The sequence below is a fragment of the Nuphar pumila genome, chromosome 14 (assembly GCF_984573655.1).
Source record: "Nuphar pumila chromosome 14, dmNupPumi1.hap1.1, whole genome shotgun sequence".
Classification (NCBI taxonomy): domain Eukaryota; kingdom Viridiplantae; phylum Streptophyta; class Magnoliopsida; order Nymphaeales; family Nymphaeaceae; genus Nuphar; species Nuphar pumila.
Window position 1 is genome coordinate 86,838,623 of NC_143262.1, and position 19,621 is coordinate 86,858,243.

General features: G+C 36.7%; 1 protein-coding gene across 2 annotated transcripts in view; it reads left to right on the forward strand.

Moving 5' to 3' along the window:
• Positions 1-19,621, forward strand: part of LOC149817252 (mitogen-activated protein kinase kinase kinase 3-like) — a 55,461-nt gene that overhangs the window by 13,187 nt on the left and 22,653 nt on the right. For both annotated transcript variants that reach the window (XM_089987981.1, XM_089987982.1), the window contains 5 exons: positions 8,001-8,161; positions 8,261-8,336; positions 9,700-9,759; positions 9,864-9,971; positions 10,104-10,340. In XM_089987981.1, the coding sequence (XP_089844107.1) occupies positions 8,001-8,161; positions 8,261-8,336; positions 9,700-9,759; positions 9,864-9,971; positions 10,104-10,340 (642 nt within the window). The remainder of the gene's footprint in view (positions 1-8,000; positions 8,162-8,260; positions 8,337-9,699; positions 9,760-9,863; positions 9,972-10,103; positions 10,341-19,621) is intronic.

A 19,621-nucleotide genomic window follows, 5' to 3' on the forward strand; every position in this document is an offset into this window, starting at 1 on the left:
AGAATTTGGAGAAGTATATGATAGCAAATAAGGAAGCTAAAAAAGTAGTTCGGAACGCGAGGGATAAGGTATATAAGGAGGTTTATGACAAGTTGGATACCAAAGAGGGTGAAAAGGATATTTATAGGCTTGCAAAGATGAGAGATAGGAAATCGAGGGATCTGGGTATGGTTAGATGTATCAAAGATGAAACGCAAAGGGTTTTAGTCAAAGATGAGGAGATTAAGGAGAGATGAAAAGATTATTTTGATAAGCTATTTAATGAAAGTCATGCTCAGGATCTTGGAGACTTTTCAATTCCTTTTCATGAGATGAATCGTGACTTCATGCGCAAGATTCAAAAGAAAGAAATTGTAGAGGCTTTGAAGAAAATGAAATCAAGAAGGGCAGTTGGCCCAGATGGTATACCTATCGAGGCTTGGAAATGCTTGGGAGAGAAAGGTTTAGAATGGTTGACAAATCTTTTTAACAAGATTTGGCAGACAAATAAGATGCCTAATGAGTGGAGGAAGAGTACTTTGGTGCCTTTATATAAGAATAAGGATGATATACAAGATTGCACAAACTATCGTGGTATAAAACTCATGAGTCATACTATGAAACTTTGGGAGAGGGTGATTGAGTCTAGGTTGAGGAAGATTGTCATGATATCGGAGAATCAATTTGGTTTTATGCCTGGAAGATCAACTATGGAAGCTATACATCTTCTTAGACAACTTATTGAGAGAAATAGAGAGAGGAACAAAGATTTGCATATGGTTTTTATTGATTTGGAGAAGGCATACGATAGAGTACCTAGGGACGTTCTTTGGTGGACAATGATGAAGAAAGGTGTTTCTCTCAAGTACATTAGTATAATTAAGGATATGTATGAAGGAGTAGTAACCAATGTCCGCACTTGTGGAGGGGTGACAACCAATTTTCCTATAACGGTTGGGTTACATCAAGGATCTGCTTTAAGCTCTTTCCTATTTGCTATAGTAATGAATGAGCTTACGAGATCAATTCAAGAAAATGTGCCGTGGTGTATGTTGTTTGCTGATGATATTGTTTTGATTGATGAGTCTAGAGCTAGGGTTAATGCTAAGTTAGAATTATGGAGACAGACATTGGAAGCAAGAGGTTTTAAGTTGAGTAAGAGTAAGACAAAATACATGGAATGTCGATTTAGTAAGCAACGAAGTAGTGATGGGAGTGTAGTGAAGCTTGGTGAGCACAAAATACCGGTGGATGATTCTTTCAAATATTTGGGATCTATAATTCAAAAGTATGGAGAAATTGATGGAGATGTAAATCATAGGATAAAGGTTGGGTGGATGAAATGGAAGAGTGCAACTGGAGTGTTGTGCGATCGTAAAATGCCATTGCGGTTGAAGGGAAAGTTTTATAGGACGACTATTAGGCCCGCTTTACTATATAGTACGGAATGTTGGGCTGCCAAGAGACATCATATTCAAAAAATGAGTGTAGTTGAGATGCGTATGCTGAGATGGATGTGTGGATATACAATAAAAGATTTAGAACAAGGAGATACGTAAGAAGGTAGGCGTTGCACCCATTGAAAATAAGATGAGAGAGAATCGTTTACGGTGGTTTGGACATATTCGACGAAGGCCTAATGATGCTCCAGTTAGAAGGGTGGAGAAATGGGAAAATATATTAGTTAAAAGAGGTCAGGGTAGGCCTAGGAAGACATGGATGGAGGTGATAAGAAAGGATATGAATGCTTTGAACCTCACCGAGGACATGGCATTGGATAGAAATGAATGGAGGAGAAGGATTTATGTGAAAGACCTTTAATGATTTTCTTTGTTGGTTCATATCGCCGACCCCAATTGTTTTGGGATGAAGGCGTAGTTGTTGTAGAAGTTGCCAGGAGCCGTGAAGGGATGGTTTTGTCTCAACGGAAGTATGTTCTTGACTTATTAAAGGAAACAAGAATGTTGGGAGCTAAACCAACAAATATTCCCATGGACCATAAAGTTCAGTTGTTTGAAGAAGGGTCAAAACCGGTTGATAGCAAAAGCTATCCCTCCCTAGTAGGGAAGCTACTGTATGTAACTGTGACCCGGCCGGATATTGCTTTAGCAGTAAGCAAAGTTAGCCAGTTTATGGACAAACCAACTGAGGTACACTGGAATGCAGCTATTATGATTCTCAAATATCTAAAATCTTCTCCTGGAAAGGGGTTATTGTTCAGGAAAGGTGGAACTCTGGAGATAGTGGCATATTCTGATGCCGACTATGCAGGATCTGTAGTGGATAGAAAATCTACCACAGGATTCTGTGTGTTTCTGGGAGACAACTTGATTTCTTGGAGAAGTAAGAAACAAAATGTGGTTTCTAGGTCGAGTGCAGAATCAGAATATCGGGCTATGGCCCAAACAACTGCTGAATTGATGTGGGTTCGTACTGTTCTTCATGATCTTCAGGTGAAAGTTTCCTCTCCTATGACCATGATGTGCGATAACAAAGCTGCAACATATATAGCGAACAATCCTGTATTTCATGAGAGAACAAAGTACATTGAGGTTGATTGCCACTATGTAAGAGATATGGTTCAAGCTGGTCATATCACTACCAAATATCTAAAGTCGGAAGACCAATTTGCAAATATGTTTACAAAACCTCTTGCTAGACCAAATTTCTCAAAATGTTGTGACAAGCTGAGCATGATTGATATCTATGCTCCAGCTTGAGGGGGAGTGTTGAATATAGATGGTTTTTAAGTTAAGTCCTTTTATATTAGAGGTTTTTTGAAATTTTGTTTTTATATTGGGCTTAGATGTAATTATTCCTTTTTGCCTCTCTCTATTTAACAATAGAGAGAAGCCCTAAGAAAAAGTTAACGAGTCTTATTTTCTACAACCGTCCCTCTCTCTCTCTCTCCCTTTCTCTCTCTCTCTCTCTCTCTTTCTCTTCCTCTCTCCTCCTAGGGTTCGGTGCATCTCTGCCATTCTCAAACACAACTGATATTATGAAGCAACATAGTGAAGATTGATGGTGCCGCGCAAGAATTCCTCCCGAACATAATGGCAATCCATTTCTATGTGCTTGGTGCGTTCGTGGAACGTCCGATTGCTTGGAATGTAGATAAAACTGTTGTTGTCACACCACAGATTTGATGCTTCTGAACTTTCAACTTTTATGTCGGAAAGTAGTCGTCGAAGCCAAACTACTTTCATAGTTGTGGTAGCTATTGCCCTGTATTCAGCCTCTGTTGATGAAAGGGATACTTTCTGTTGCTTCTTACATCTTCATGAGATCAACGATTCCCCCAAGAAGATACAAAAGCCTGTCGTTGAATAACGATCATTCAGATCACCTCCCCAATCTTCATCAATATAAGCAAGAAGTTCGAGATTAGAAGAAGCAAACAAAAATAACCTCGAGAGATAGAATTTTTAATATATCTGATAATTCACAAAACTGCTTCCATATGGACAGAGGTGGGAGCATGTTGAAATTGACTGGCTGTATGGACACCATGTGCAATGTCAGGTCTTTTAATGGAAATGTATGACAAAGCCCCGACGAGTTGTCTATATGGAGTTGGATTTTCAAGAGGTTCTCCATCATCTCTCTTCATCTTGACATTTACAACTTCTGGAGTGTCCACATGTCTTTTATCTGAAATGCCTGACCTGACAACAATATCCCAAGCAAACTTAGATTGTGTTAGTAAATATCCTTTAGAAGAATATGCAACTTTTATGCGAAGAAAGTACTTTAAGAAACACAAATCACTCATTTCAAAGTGAGTTTTGAGAAATTTTTTAATATTGCACACTCCCTGTTTGTCACTGCCTGTGATGATCATGTCGTCGACGTAGAGAAGGAGGATAATGATACCTGCATTAGAATTCTTAACAAACAAAGCAGTGTCAGTACGACAAGATTGAAAACCAAAATCAAGTATCACCTTGCTAAATTTATCATACCAAGTTTTCAGAGCTTGTTTAAGTCCATACAGAGCTTTATTTAGGCGAAGAGTTTTTTTTTAGGAACATCAATTCCTGGTGGTGGATCCATGTATACTTCTTCAGTTAAACTACTATTGAGGAACACATTCTTAACATCCATTTGATATATGAACAATTTCTTTATAGAGGCAAGGGCTTTTAAAATTCTAACTGTGGTCATTCTGACTACTGGAGCAAAGGTTTCCTCATAATCTATTCTATATTCTTGAGAGTAGCCCTTGACAACTAATCTTGCCTTGAACCTCTCAAGACTACCATCGCTTAGTCTTTACTTTGTATACCTATTGACAACCAATTGGTTTCTTGTTAGGTGAAAGATCTTGTATAGTCCAAGTGTTTGCCTTTTCTAAGGCTTCTAATTCCACTTGCATGGCTTTAATCCATTCTGGTTGAGTTTTAGCTATAACATAACTGGGAGGTTCTTCATAAGAGTGAATTAAGGCTATAAAGGCTTGGATTTTTTGACGAAAAAGATTTGTATGACACAAATTTCTCATGAACTTTTGAGATCCTAGTAGATTTTCTAGTTGAAATCTCGGGTTCTGGTTCTACAAAGTACCTCTCAAGGGCACATGGTCTTTCTGAGTTTCCTCGTCTAGAATATTGAATGTACTCTTGGTTACCCCTAACTGGTTCAGTATAAGAAATATCATTTTGTTCATCTTGCTCAATGTTACTTTCATCATTCTTTGAGACTAAATCAAATAGAAAAGAATACTCATCTGTTTCTGCAGATCCATTTGGTTTCGAATGGGCTCTCATTTTTCAAGAAGGATACGTTTCTTGAGACATAATTTGTTATCTCTAAAGTCAAAACATTTATAACCTTTTTGATGACTTGCATATCCTAAGAAGACACATGGAATAGCCCGAGGAGAAAGCTTATCATTTTTATCTAAGAATACAAAACATTTGCACCCGAATATCCTTAACCTAGAGTAATCATGAGTTTGTTTAAAAAGCTTTTCGATTGGAGAAATATTATTCAACGAGGAAGAGGGCATCCTATTGATGAGATAGACAATAATTAAGGCTGCTTCAACCAAAATTTTTTTTGGTACTTGATGAGATATGAGGAGGGTTCTTGTTGTCTCAATAATATGCCTATGCTTTCTTCCAGCCATTTTGTTGAGGAGTGTAAGGACATGACTTTTGATGTACAACTCCATATTGATTTAAATAATCTTTGAATTTCTTTGATATGAATTCTTCCCCCTGAATCGGTACAAAATATTGAGATATCCTCTTTAAACTGATTTTTGACCATACTATGAAAAATTTGAAAATGCGAGAAAACTTTGGATTTATGTTTAAGAAAATAAATCCAAGTATGTCGTGTAAAGTCATCTACAAATATTACATAATAAACAAACCCACTTTTTGATACAATTGGTGTAGGACCCCAGACATCAGAGTGAATCAACTCAAGTGGTCGTGTAGAAACAAAGGTTCTTTCTGGAAAATGTAGTCTTTTCATTTTTTCAAGAATACATTTTTCACATGTAAAGGTTTCAAAATTACAAATTTTTTTCATGTTCGGAAAGTATTGAATCTTGGATATACAAGGATGTCCAAATCTTTTGTGTAAAAGATCCAAATCCAACTTTTGAACATTGCAACACAATGTACTCTTGGGAAATTCCAAAAAATCCATGTAGTATAAGCCTTCTTCCCTATGGCCTTCCCCAAAGTGATCCTGTACTCGACAATCACGAGAGAAGAAGAAAACATTACATCCATGATCAGTTAATTGAGATACGGATAAAAGGTTTAGATTAAGTTTGGGTATATATCTAATTTTTGGAACACGAAATTTGTTTGAGTTTTGAGAAGTATTTTCAAAGCATCTTATTCCCTTAATCTCAAGAAAAGTTCCGTCGGCAGTCAAAACGTTTGAACCACTTGAGTTATGATATTGAAACAATAATTCTATGTTAGGGATCATATGAAAAGATGCACCAGAATCAAGAAGCCAAAGGGGTTTACCTAGATTGGAGATGCTTACAGAAGAGACCGCAACTCCAACAAATGGGAAAACTCCTTTAAGAAGTGGTTGAAGTGCGTCCACTAGTTGAGATAGTGACATGCTTCCAATTGATGTTTCTTTTGTCTCTTGCTGGGCTTCAACAGTAGCAACCTCCTTTTCATAAGGCTTCTTTAGCTTTGGGCAATACGTCTTGACGTGCCCAGGTTCACGACAATAATAACAAATTATTTCTTTTCTTTCCACCTTACTTCCATGTTTCTCATCATATGTTCTTCCAAAATGTTTAGGTTTATATGGACGAACATGATTCCTGGGTCTTGAAACTGCTAAAACCGAGTCATCATCATTTTTTGAAATTCTTTTCTTCAGTCGGTTTTCTTCCATACTCAATTCTTCAATTATGTCTTCAATAGAGGGGGCCTTTCCCCGATGAAGAAGAGCGAATTTGGTTGTCTCTAATTCTGGTTTTAAACCATTAATAAATTGAAAAAATGCTCCGCATTTATTTGATTTTGGCGAAGCTCTATATCTTGTGGACAATGTCACTTTGGTTAAAGGAGAGCCAATTCTTCCCATAGCTCGGACAAGCTATTGTAGTATTTTCTAATACTTTTATCTCCTTGAACCATGTTGTGAACCTTTTCTTGAAGATTACGTATATCGGCAACATCTTTAAGAGAATACATTCTCTTGAGATAGTCCCAAGCATCATTAGCGTGTTCAAGTTTCGCAAGACTTGAACACTTCTTTATTTCCATACTAGAAATGAACCAAAACATAATCTTGGCGTGACCCATTCTCCATTCTTTCCACTTTTTCTCATAAGTAGAAACGACTTTAACTTTTTTTTACCTCTGAAAGAGGTATTTCTTTTCCTTCTTCTTTAGTGAGCATTATTTTAGGTTCCTTATCGGTTTCATCCACTAATCCCCATAGCCTCTTTCCCCAAATAAGGTGCTTCATGCTTAAAGCCCATGCTACATAGTTTGAATCATTGAGTTTTATGGGCTTAATGGTGACATTATCATTGTCATCGATTTTACAAGCTTAGGAACAAAAGAAGGGGAGAAAAAGAAAAAAATACACCACCACAAGAAGCAAAAATATCTAGCCTTCCAAGCTTTCAAGGTTCCACACAACTACCCCTTCAAAGAGGCTTTTTTATTTTGAAGAAAACTCGAATGGCACGCTTCCCAATGCACAAGGAGAACTCCGGACTGATTGCTTCTATCAACCGAGCTTTGATATCATGAAAGAATGTAGCAATCCCTAACAAGGATGGTTTCTTCAATACTCACAAAGAGGATTCACGAATCAAAAGCATTCACAAAAGAGCTCAAGCTCATACATAATACCCAAAAAAGGGTATACATAAAATGAAAAATAATAAGATAATTTACAAGGGGAAATAGTCTCCATATTTATAGAGGAAATGAGAGGAGCCTCAAGGGATCCAACGGCTCCCTTGGGGCTGCACCTTTTTGACTAGTCAAAAAGGTGAAGCCTATGTATGTCCTAAAATAAGGATTTTAGTTAGTTCTAGTTGGGTTTTAACTAGAACTAATCAAACTAAAAACTAACTAGAAAAAAAAGAAAAAATACTACAAGGAATTACATGAGCTGTCTATGAGATTACATATGAGATATGAGATTACATATTTTAACACCCCACATGCTGTGCTAGGCCTAGGATCATTGAAGCTGTAAATACAGCTCACATTATAGGGTATGTTGAGTCACAAGCCATGGGGAATGCATGTTACCTGTGGGCAAGAATTCCTTCCCATACTATGATGATAGCAAGCTATTAGGGCTGGCACATCCATCACATTTTTGTGTTAAATTTGAGATTCTCCATTCAAATAATATATATTTTCTTTGCTGCTACTTTCTTGTATTTGTATCAATTTGCATATCTTAACTGTGCATGTTGGGAATGAAATGCTTCGTCATTCCCAGAGATTATTGTTCCCTTTTCCTGATGGTGGGATGATACTTTGGAACCTGACGTTGTGTAACTCGTTCAACAGGATGAAGACACACTATCAGTTTTTCTGGAGTACGTTTCTGGAGGATCAATTCATAAATTACTTCAGGAATATGGCCAATTTAGAGAACCAGTTGTCCGGAATTACACTGCAAAAATTCTTTCTGGGCTTGCTTACTTGCACAAGAGAAGCACTGTGCACAGGTTTGCTATTTGGTCTTACTTCTCTTCAAAGTCATTTTCGTAATACAAGAAACCATGGATGCTCTTTTTATCTGAAAAAGATTTTTATAAGTTTTGCAGGGATATCAAAGGAGCAAATATACTAGTTGATCCTAATGGTGTAGTGAAGCTAGCAGACTTTGGCATGGCCAAACATGTAATGGTCTCATATTTCATTTTTTTTAATTGATTGTCTTCTTGTAAATGGTTGATGTAGCTCTCATTTTATATAAATGCCTCAACACAATTTAGTTGCTTCATATATTCATTGTCTTAAACAAGATCAGTGATGAAATATCTTTTATATCCTAAAATTCATCTTTAATAAAATTTTAGAGCATAAGACCCTTCATAATAAAAAAGTAATAAATGTATGAACAAATTGGACTTTGTATCTCTAAGCCAAGAAGGTAACCATTTCTCAGATGCAGTTGAAATCAATATTGAAGAGGATTATCTTTTTCTCTTGAATTAAATATACCATGCATTGAGAATATCATCATGAAGTTGAACGTCTTTACCAGGTAACCTTGGAGGGGCAGATGCCTAAGTGCATGATCTTTATTTTGACACAAAGGTTGAGTGAATCATCTTGCTTAATTGATATTAAAGTCAATATAACTAAATTAATTTATTTCTGGCTTTGTTTTGCAACTTAATCTCTATGAGAACTCTGCTGAGCTCCTGCAGAAATTTGCTCACATCATGAGATTCATGATATCATTAGAATGTCAATTAAGCAACCTAAGAGTATACATGAAAGCTACGGTTGCAGAACAAATAAACAAATAAGGAAAATGTAGAGGTTAACCATTGTCTGCGCATGATCAATTGTTATGGCAATAATAAGTGAAATTACATGGAAATATGTGCTTAAGTTTTCAGAAGATGAATTTGGAAGTGAGCAGTAGAATGGATATATGAAAGCCACAACTACAGCAGTAGTTATGGACAAGGAGTCTGTAACCTCTATTACAGTGTATTGAACAAGGATTCTTGATCCATTTGTACAATTTCATGTGATGCATTTCTTAGATTTTGTAATTGTTTAACCATTCACTAACATACAATGATTAAAGCGATAACCTGATCATACATACTGGAAGGTGGCTCTTTTGATGAATTAGGCATTTCTCAAACATTCATCATATTTTAGCCAAATTCATTGTCATTTTGGTGATAAAAGACATAACCTGGTTGTGTATATTGGAAAGTAACATATTTTGGACTAGTTCATTCTCTTTCTTGCCTATTCTAAGGATATTTTGTTAGCATTCCTAGGTCTATGTGATTTGCTATTGCTTTGAATTATAGGCAATAGTTTACTTAGACTTTGGTCACATTCTTTTTCATGTTTTTCTTGGCGTTGCTTGCCAGTGAAAAAGTTGTGAGATTAAATGTGTCTAGCATTGCTTGTTAATTGCGAACCAAGATTACTTTCTTCTATAGACCCCAAGAAATGTTGTTATAACAAAGTCTTTTTTTATTACATTTTTAACTGTTTTCCTTCTCGGCTTCAGATTGGCTCATGTTCTTCTCCACTATCCTTCAGAGGAAGCCCATATTGGATGGCTCCTGAGGTACATAATCTTAAGTTTCATCGTAATACTGACCTTAGAGTTGTTCCTTTCTCATTTGTGTCTGTATTTGATTTATGATTTACATGTGCTTTCTTCTTGAACAGGTTATAATGAACACTAGTAGATATAACTGGGCAGTAGACATATGGAGTCTTGGTTGTACTATTCTTGAGATGGCCACATCAAAACCACCGTGGATTCAATATGAAGGGGTGAGCCTTATCTTTTTATATTCTTTGGCTTTGTTTTTTCAAAATTTATGAGTTCATTGCCATTGATGAATCAAGTCAGTGTTATCATGTGCCCTTGGAATTCATCAAGTATTATTGTATGTATTTCACCAGTATGCTGCAATATTTAAAATTGGAAACAGCAAAGAAGTCCCAGCAATCCCTGATTATATATCTGATGATGGGAAGAACTTTCTAAGGCTCTGCCTACAGCGTGATCCATCTGTGCGTCCTACTGCAGCACAGCTTCTGGAGCACCCATTTGTAAGAGACCAAGTTGTAACAAAAGTTCCGAAGATCAATTCAAATTCAGATCCTGGGTCTTCTTCTCCTTATGGCATCCATTCACCGGTATGATCTGAAGATGATGAACACTCCTTTTTTTTTCCCCTTCTGAAAGAAATGTTTATCTCTTACTTGGAAATTTAGTGGTGTTTGACTATAAGGCAAAGGCAAAGTATTTGTCACTTTTGCATTTTTCATAACCAGTATGGGTTGAAGATGATACAGACTCCTTTTTCCCCCTTCTACAGAAATGTTTATCTCTTAATTGGAAATTTAGTGGTGTTTGACTATAAGGAAATGGCAAAGTATTTGTCGCTTTTGCACTTTTCAGTCTTAAAGATACCATAGTTGAGACTTTCTTTGAGCACCAGAATAAGGGGATATAGTTTTATAATGTTCTGAGTGATATAGTGTTATTTTCCATCTTATTATTTGTAAAGCAATGGGCTGCATATTAATTGTATAAGATGATGGATTTGCCCTGATGGTGAGCCTATTAATAAGTGTAAATTTTGTAATTTAAGTAACTTTTAACACTTATGGAGATCCTATTCATTGTTTACAATTAGAGGTGAAAGATTGTAGTAATCTGGATTTGTTTCTTTGTTGAAAGAAATATCATAATTTTCTTGATAAGGGAAGCTTAGATTGGAACTGTCAGACAAGATATCTGACAACATTTTTCTTTTTCTTCTTTCAATAGGCAATATTGGTGCAAGACAAAAGGAGTTAAAAGTACTAGGAAATTGTCTCTATTATATTATGATTTGGACTCTTCATCAAGAAAAGTTCTTTCTCAATTGCTGACCTGGTGACCTGTATAACACTATAGTAAGTGCTAAAACAAGATCCAGTCACTGCTTAATTGGCAATTGACATTACCTCCCTGAGGTTTGATGCACCCTTAAATCTGAGGATGCAAAAAAATCTATGTTATTCACCTATGCAGATTAAACTACGAAAGACAAGAATAATGGAAATCTAACAATAAAATAACTCATAAAATTAAAGAAAATATTTAGAATCTCAATCATCAACCGCCCTAAAAAATACCGTAACAAGTATTTATAGCATGAAAAGAAAACCCTAACTCTACAGTGGATCTTGGATAATATCTGAATACGAAGGCAAACTCAAAAATAAAACCCACATCCTAAATACCAACTATGGATCCATTTAGATCCTGGATTTCAATCCCTTCACCCTTTAGTCTTCTTTTTTTTCTTCTTATTTGTTTGATTTGGATTAGTCTCCAGATCCATGACTGTATCATCTTCCCCGGGTTGGAAATGATTCGACCCCGGCGAATCACAGATAATGGTATCATACTATCATCACTACCCAACATGAGGCCACATAACACCGTCAAAATAGACTATCTCCATCTCTTCCTCTGCATCCTCACCTTTCCCAACATCCTCTTTGTCATTCTCTTCATGCTCGGCCAACTAGACCTGCTTGTGGGCCGTTGGACATTGGGCTGCCCAGTGTCCCACTCCATCACAACGTGGGACCTAGATCCTTTTGTCGTGTTGTTTGCTTGGGGTCCTTTTGAGTGGCTTTAACATCATGTTTTGAATTCGCTCCCTGGGTTAGAAAAGTGTCCTTGGACCGAGAGAATGACGTTGCTCGCAAATTGCTCTTGGTCTTAAGCTTTTCCTCAATAGACATTGCATGCTGCATTGCTTGATCCACATTAGTAACCTTAGTTGTCAAAGGTGGCGCCTAGGCTTTTGGGTTTGGGCGGTGGGGCTCTATTTTACCGCCTAGGCTTGAAACCCGTAAGTTGTCCTTTTTTTAGCTTAGTTGACCAAAGGGTGAATTATAAAAGGCTTTCTCATCCTTTTCTTCCCCCTTTTTGCTCTCTCTCTCTCTCTCCTTGTTGCAGCAAGAAGAAGAAGAAGAAGAAGAAGAAGAAGAAGAACAAGAACAAGAACAAGAACGATGTACACTCTCTCTCTCGGTTTCTCTCTCTCTCTCTCTCTCTCTTGGTTTGCTCTCTCTATCAGTCTCTCGATTTTCTTCTTGATGCAACTTTTCGTGGAAGTATTTTTAAAAGATATTTTTCAATAAAATAGTTTATGTAAATTGTGCATCAAATCTTAAATTTTCGGTTCACACTAGCGGTGAAGTCCGGGTCGAACACAGAGAATGAGTTTAAAAGCTTTTGTACTCCACATAATGACACAACTTTATTGCCTTAATAAAAGAATAAGTAAACGTTCTACCCTATTACAATAGTCGAGCAAAAATAAAATTATTACAACCCAATGAATTAAATGGCGTGAGACCCCAAATAAAATTAAAATTAAGAAAAGCAAAAAAAAATTACAGGGCTCTGTTTGCTTTCACGGACTCGCTTTCTTTTGCTTTGCACGGGCACAACCCTAGTGATGACGCTTCCTTCGCACACGTGAATCCACCTGGGAGCAGAGTTACCAGTCGAGGAAGCGGGAGTGGGAAGCGATACGGGAAGCGAGAGCGGGAAGCGAGGCACTTTCAAAAATTTAGGAAGCGGGGAAGCGTGGGACCACTTAGAAGAAAATTCTGAACCATCTCGGAAGCGACCTAGAAAGCGACCTAGGAAGCGAACCAGAAGCGAGAGGGAAGCGAAAAAATGGGAAAAATGGGGAAGCGAGGGGGAAGCGTGGGGGAAGCACGCTTCCCATAAATGGGAAGCGTGCTTCCCAAAAAAGGGGGACGCTTCCCCTCACGCTTCGGAAGCGCGGCGTTTTGCGCTTCCGAAGCGCACTTCCCCTTTTGCTTAGGTGCTTCCGGTAACTCTGCCTGGGAGTCGCTTTCAACGGAGGGGTTGAGAAGAGAAGTCATTCTTTGAGGTAGCACGTGCACTCCGATGAACGGGAAGAGAACACCGGTGAGAGACAGGAAAGAAGAAAAGACGAAATAGGAGAAAGAGGAGAGAAGAACAGAAGGAGAACCGACAATAGAGAGAGGGACGAGAAAGAGAAGAGAGAGGAGAGAAGGAGCCTGGCATTTTTCTCAAGAGAAGACGCCCCCTCTTTTTTATTAGTATTATTTATACTAATAATTAGGTTAAATAGAATATTTTCTAAACAGTCTACCTATATTTAAGAAATTCGCAAAACTACCTTTTCTAAAAAGTATCTTCAAAAGGCGGTTAAAACAAAATAATTTTTCAAAAACCACTTAGGTGAGATTTATTTTGTGCCATTTTTCCTCTTTTTGAAAACTAATCAATGCCTTGCCAAACGTCGATAAATATAGGTAATTAGTCTTATTTTCAACCATAATCATTCATATAAAGTATGTATAATATGCATAAAATTATGCATGATCAAATTCCCACATGCTTATCGTTTGCTAGTTCTCGAGCAAACAGAAACAAAAACAGAACATGCAAATTAAAACCTAACTTTCGTATGAATCAGGGTTGCATTTAGCGTATACAACAAGCCCTTTTAACCCCTGGGTTACCCTAGTGGACGAGTAAGGTCTCGTGAGGGTTTGCGGTGATGCTACCCACAAACATTTCTATCATGTATACATTATAATTCAAATTTTAAAAAAAGTATTATGCAATTAAGAAGTCCATTTAAACAAATACTTTATGCCATTACACTTTCACACGTAATTAGAGTTTTCACATGTCACCACAGAAGAGAAATCATTTCCTTTACGTTTCTAAAATTTGTAATCATTTATGCTTTATTCTCAGAAAATCAAGTACACATGCTATAACTTATTTATTCTCACTTATATGTTCTCTGCACAATTTTTCATAATTCTTTCTAATCCATGAAGTTTTCATTAGGCTCACATTCTACTTTCTTTTTTTTTTTTTCTTTTCACTTTTCATACTTTCAATTTTTTTTCATTTGAGCACTATATCCAATTTTAGGTTTTTGTGACCCTTGTAACGAGCTTTGGGTCAGTGACTCTCAGGCCAGACGACCTTAGAGCACCATATACAAAGTATCCTTCAGACTTAATTGCTTGAGTTACTAGACCTTATACTTTTATATTTCTATGTATAACTTTCTTCTTGTCTTGTGCAATGTCAACATCTCTTAGGATCTTTATAAAAGCCATGTAACGAGCTTTTGGGCCGATGGCTCCTAAACCTGATGGCTTTAGGGCACCAGTTGTAAACACCCCTCAGACTCTACTTGCTTAAACCAAATAGGCCACATATATTTATTAAACAAAGAAGTGATTTCCTTTGTTGTCCTTTTCGACATGAAAATCAAAACTAAATTTGCTTTTGACATTATTTCCAGGTTTGATATTACTAATGACAAGAAAGTAGATACTCCAGAAGTTGTCAATGTTAAAATGAAGATTGATGATAGAGAACTTCTTGTAGATCCTACCTCTTACAAACAGCTTGTCGGGGCACTTTTCTATCTATCCATTACCAGACCAGACATAGCACATGCTGTTTACACAGCAAGTCAGTTTCAGCACGCTCCCACCTCTGTTCATATGGGAGCAATCGTGCGTGTTATCAGATACATCCAATCCTCTCTTTCACAGGGATTTTTCTTGTCTTCCTCTTCCTCCCTTGATTTAATTACTACTGATGTTGATTGGGGAGGTGATCTCAATAACAAACACTCAACCACTGGTTTTTGTGTCTTCTTAGGTGAATCATTAATCTCGTAGAGGTGCAAAAAGCAACAAAAGGTCTCTCTATCATCCACCGAAGCTGAATACAGAGCCATGACAACCACGACCATGGAAGTAGTTTGGCTCCGACGTCTGCTTGCTGACATGGGAGCTGAAGCAACAAAAGCTTCACAAATGTGTTGTGACAACAAAAGTGCGATCTATATTGCAAGTAACAGAACATTCCACGAACACACCAAACACATCAAAATGGATTGTCACTATGTCAGAGAAGAATATCTACATGGGACAATTGATCTGCCATATGTTACTTCAGAATATCAGTTAGTACATTTCTTTAGAAAGCCTCTCGCTGCTCCTCATTTTCACTTCCTCTTAGACAAACTTTCGCTCATTGTACCGTAAGTTTGAGGGGGAGTGTTAAAATGTAAAACATATAGATATAATAATAATATAAATATTATTATTATATTTTATTTTTCTGTAATTTTATTTTTGTATTTTTTAGTGTCTAGTTCTAATAGAACTAGACTAACCTTATCTAGTTAAGTTTCACTTGAAACTTAACTAGAAAGGTAACTGTTGGAATGGTCCAACAGTTACATTTCTAACCGTTGGACCATTCCAACGGCTACAAGGAGAGCTCCTTAAGAGCTCTCCTCTTCTTCCCTTTTTCAAACTTGTATATGGGGTGAAGCCCCTCTTGTAAAATACTTCCAATGCTTCTTAAGCATTAGGTTCTCCGGCTTCAATAAAGAATATATTTTATTCTTTTTTGTTTCCTTTTATACCCTTTTAAGGGTTATGCTTAAGTGTCCTTTTAAGACACTCTTTCTTACGGATCTTAGTTCGTGTTTGGAAGATGCTCATTTCATGGTATCAAAGACAGGTTCATCCTACGTCGTGAGAATTTCTTGCCTCGTTTTCTTTGCCAAGCTTACAAAGGTGTTTTATCACCTTGGTTGGGTTCTTTGAAGCTCCCTTTGAAGGAAGGAGAAAAGAGGAAGGGTCGTTGCATCAAAATCTTGTGTTTGCTCTCTTTTACCCTCTCTTCCTCTTTATTTTTTTTTCTCCTTTTGTCACCTTTGTAAAAGATGAATGATCAAGATAAAATCACCATCATACTCATGAAGCTAAACGACACAAATTATGTAACGTGGGCTTCAATAATGAAGCGCCATATATGGGGAAAAGGATTATGGGGGCATAGTAGATGGTTCTGATTCAGAACCTAAACTTGTCTTCACCAAAATGGAAGGTGATAAAGAAATTCTCTTAACCTAAGAGGAGAAAAGCAAAGCCTTAGCCAATTTTGAAAAAGTTGGAAGGAACAGCGAATAGCACATGCTAAAATTATGTCATGGCTAATTAGTAGTGTTGACATAAAGAAATGCTCTAGTCTCGCCAAGTTTGAGCATGCCGATAAGGCTTGGGAATATCTCAAGAATATGTATTCCCTAAAAGATATTGCACATGTGTGTAATCTTCAAAGAAAAAGTGAGATCAACGACCTAAGGTGATAAAACTATACATGAATACTATAATGAACTATCGGAACTTTGGGGTGAATTGGCTATTTTAGAGCCAAAATGGCATTGTCCCGAGGACATTGAGCTCCGACAAAAGCAACTTGACATGGAGCACTTTTATCAACTTGTAAATGGTCTAAGACCAGAATTCGAGATCGGGGAAAAGTTCCTCTATTGTCGATACTATAGAGGAATTAACTATAGAGGAAAACAGAATAAAAAAAAAAACTCCAAAGACTGAAGATGATTTTGTGCTAGCTGTATCTAGACCTGGGAATCATGTACGATCTTATAGACCTCCTTATTTTAACCGACAAAGTGGTGACTATGACAAGAAAAAGGTTATTTGCCATTATTGTCATGAACCTGGACACTACAGGCCACAATGTCCCAAGCTTAAGGAGCTGAGAGAGAAAAGAGCTGCGATTGCTGGATCGGAGCCCAAAGATTAGGATGCACCAGTTTTCATGGCTCAACTAATGGAGATTCTCCAACCTCTCATCAAAGGAGCCTCTTCTTCATTTAAAGCTTCAACTGGCGCAGTTGCCTCATTTTCTTCCGATTCAGGTAGCTTTCCTTGGCTCCTTGACTTTGGTGCTTCTTTCCATATGACCCCAAATAATGAAAGTCTATCTGAATGTGTTAAAAATAAAAGTGTGTCAAAAGTTTTTATAGCTGATGGAACTTCTCTTGAAATAGAAGGAATATAAAATTTTGAAAAAAATCATAAAACTAAGAATTTTTTTATCCTTGAAGTTAGATATATTCTCAAATTAAATTTAAATCTTTTATCTGTATCTCAAATATCTGATTATGGATGTAATATTTTCTTTTCTTCTCATGGTTGTTGGGTTCATGATCGCTAGTCAGGAAAGCTGATTGGGGAAGGCCATAGAGAAGGAAGACTCTATTACATGGATTTTTTGAAAATGCCGAAGAATGCCTTTTACTATAACATTCAGAAAATTTAGTTGGAACCGTGGCATAAAAGACTTGGTCATCTACATGTAGCCAAAATCCAACATTTTCCAAATCTAGGGAAATTTTGTAACTCTGAATCATTTGATTGTAAAAATTATATTCTTGGAAAAATGAAAAGATCACCATTTCAGAACAAAATTTTTATCTCTTCAAGACCACTTGAATTAGTACACTCGGATGTTTGGGGTCCTGTACCAGTAATTTCTAAAAGACTTGCTTATTACGTTATTTTTGTTGATGATTTTTCTCGACATACATGGATTTACTTTCTTAAACATAAGTCTGAAGTATTTTTATACTTTTAAACATTTCATAATATGGTTAAAAACAAGTTTGAAAATGATATTACTATTTTTCGCATAGATTCAGGAGAAGAATTTTTATCCACAGATTTTAAAAATTATCTTAATTTACATGACATCACACATCAAAGGTCATGTCCATACACACCTCAAAAAAATGAGTTGGCAGAACGTAAACATCGCTATATTATGGAAACTACTAGGATTTTATTAATAGCAAATCAAGTCCCGAAAGATTTTTGGGCAAAAGCTGCCTTAACTGCCACCTATTGATTAATAGGATGCCATCCTTTTTTTTGCAAAATATAACTCCCATTGAAAACTTATGAACGTTTCTCCAGATTACTCTAGACTGAAAATATTTGGATGCAAGTGTTTCATATTTACCGACAAAAATGATAAACTTTCTCCTAGTGCGATTCTCTATGCCTTTTTAGGGTATGCTGAAAATAAAAAAGGTTATAGGTGTTTTGACCTAAAAAATAATAGATTATATGTCTAGAAATGTTTCCTTTCTTAAAAATGATAGCTTCTTTGATTTTGAAAAACCAAAGGAAGTCACTGAGTACTCTTTTTTGTTAGATCTGATATCAAAATCTGATGAATATGATCTTGACTATAACTTTGATAATGATCAAGGAATTATTGATCTTGATCATAATGTTGACAATGAAGAAGTTCATAGAGACACTAGTATACAGTATTCCAGGCGACAAGAGCCTAATCTTCCATGTGCACTTGTATTATGACATTCCAACTAGACGGTCATCCCGAGTCTCGAGGCCTCCAAGAAAGCTTGTGTCATACGAGTCCTTCTCACCTACGTATAGGGCAGTCATTGCATTAATTTACTCATATGAAGAACCATCTACATATCTTCAAGTAAAAAATGATGTCAAATGGATAGAAGCCATGAAAGCTGAATTAGATGCACTCGAAAAGGCTTCTACATGAAATATTCAAGATCTTCCTCCAGGCAAGAAAACTATAGGATGTCGTTGGGTTTATAAAATTAAAACCAAGAGTGATGACACTTTTGAAAGATATAAAGCCCAATTAGTAGCCAAAGGGTATGCCCAAAAATATGGCATTGATTATGAAGAAACCTTTGCCCCTGTGGCTCGTATGACAACAGTCAGAACCTTAATTGCCTTAGCCTCCATCAAAAAATGATCCATCTTCCAAATAGATGTCAAAAATGCATTTCTAAATGGAAAGCCAGTTGAAGAAGTATACATGAAACCCCCTCCAGGTCTTAATATTCCTAAGGGTAAAGTCCTTCGCTTAGAAAAAACCCTTTATGGACTTAAACAAGCACCAAAAGCTTGGTATGATAGGTTTAGTCGTGTTATGATTGATATTGGGTTTCAATTTTATTTAACTGATACTGATTTGTTTATTAAGAATTTTGATGTCAGAATCATTGTGCTTCTTCTCTATGTGGATGATATGATCATCACCGAAAGCGATAAACAGGGAGTTGAAACGATCAAAACACTTCTTAAGTCTCACTTTGAAATGACTGATTTAGGCTTATTGAGATATTTTTTAGGCATTGAAGTTGCCTATTCCCCTAGAGGATACTTATTGTCCCAAACTAAATTTGCTTTTGACATTGTTTCCAGGTCTGGTATTACTAATGACAAGAAAGTAGACACTCCAGAAGTTGTCAATGTTAAAATGAAGATTGATGCTAGAGAACTTCTTGTAGATCCTACCCCTGATAGACAGCTTGTCGGGGCACTTTCCTATCTATTCATTACCAGACCCGACATAGCACATGCTGTTCACACAGCAGGTCAGTTCCAGCACGCTCCCACCTCTGTTCATATGGGAGCAGTCGTGCGTGTTATCAGATACATTCAATCCTCTCTTTCACAAGGACTTTTCTTGTCTTTCTCCTCCTCCCTTGATTTAATTGCTACTG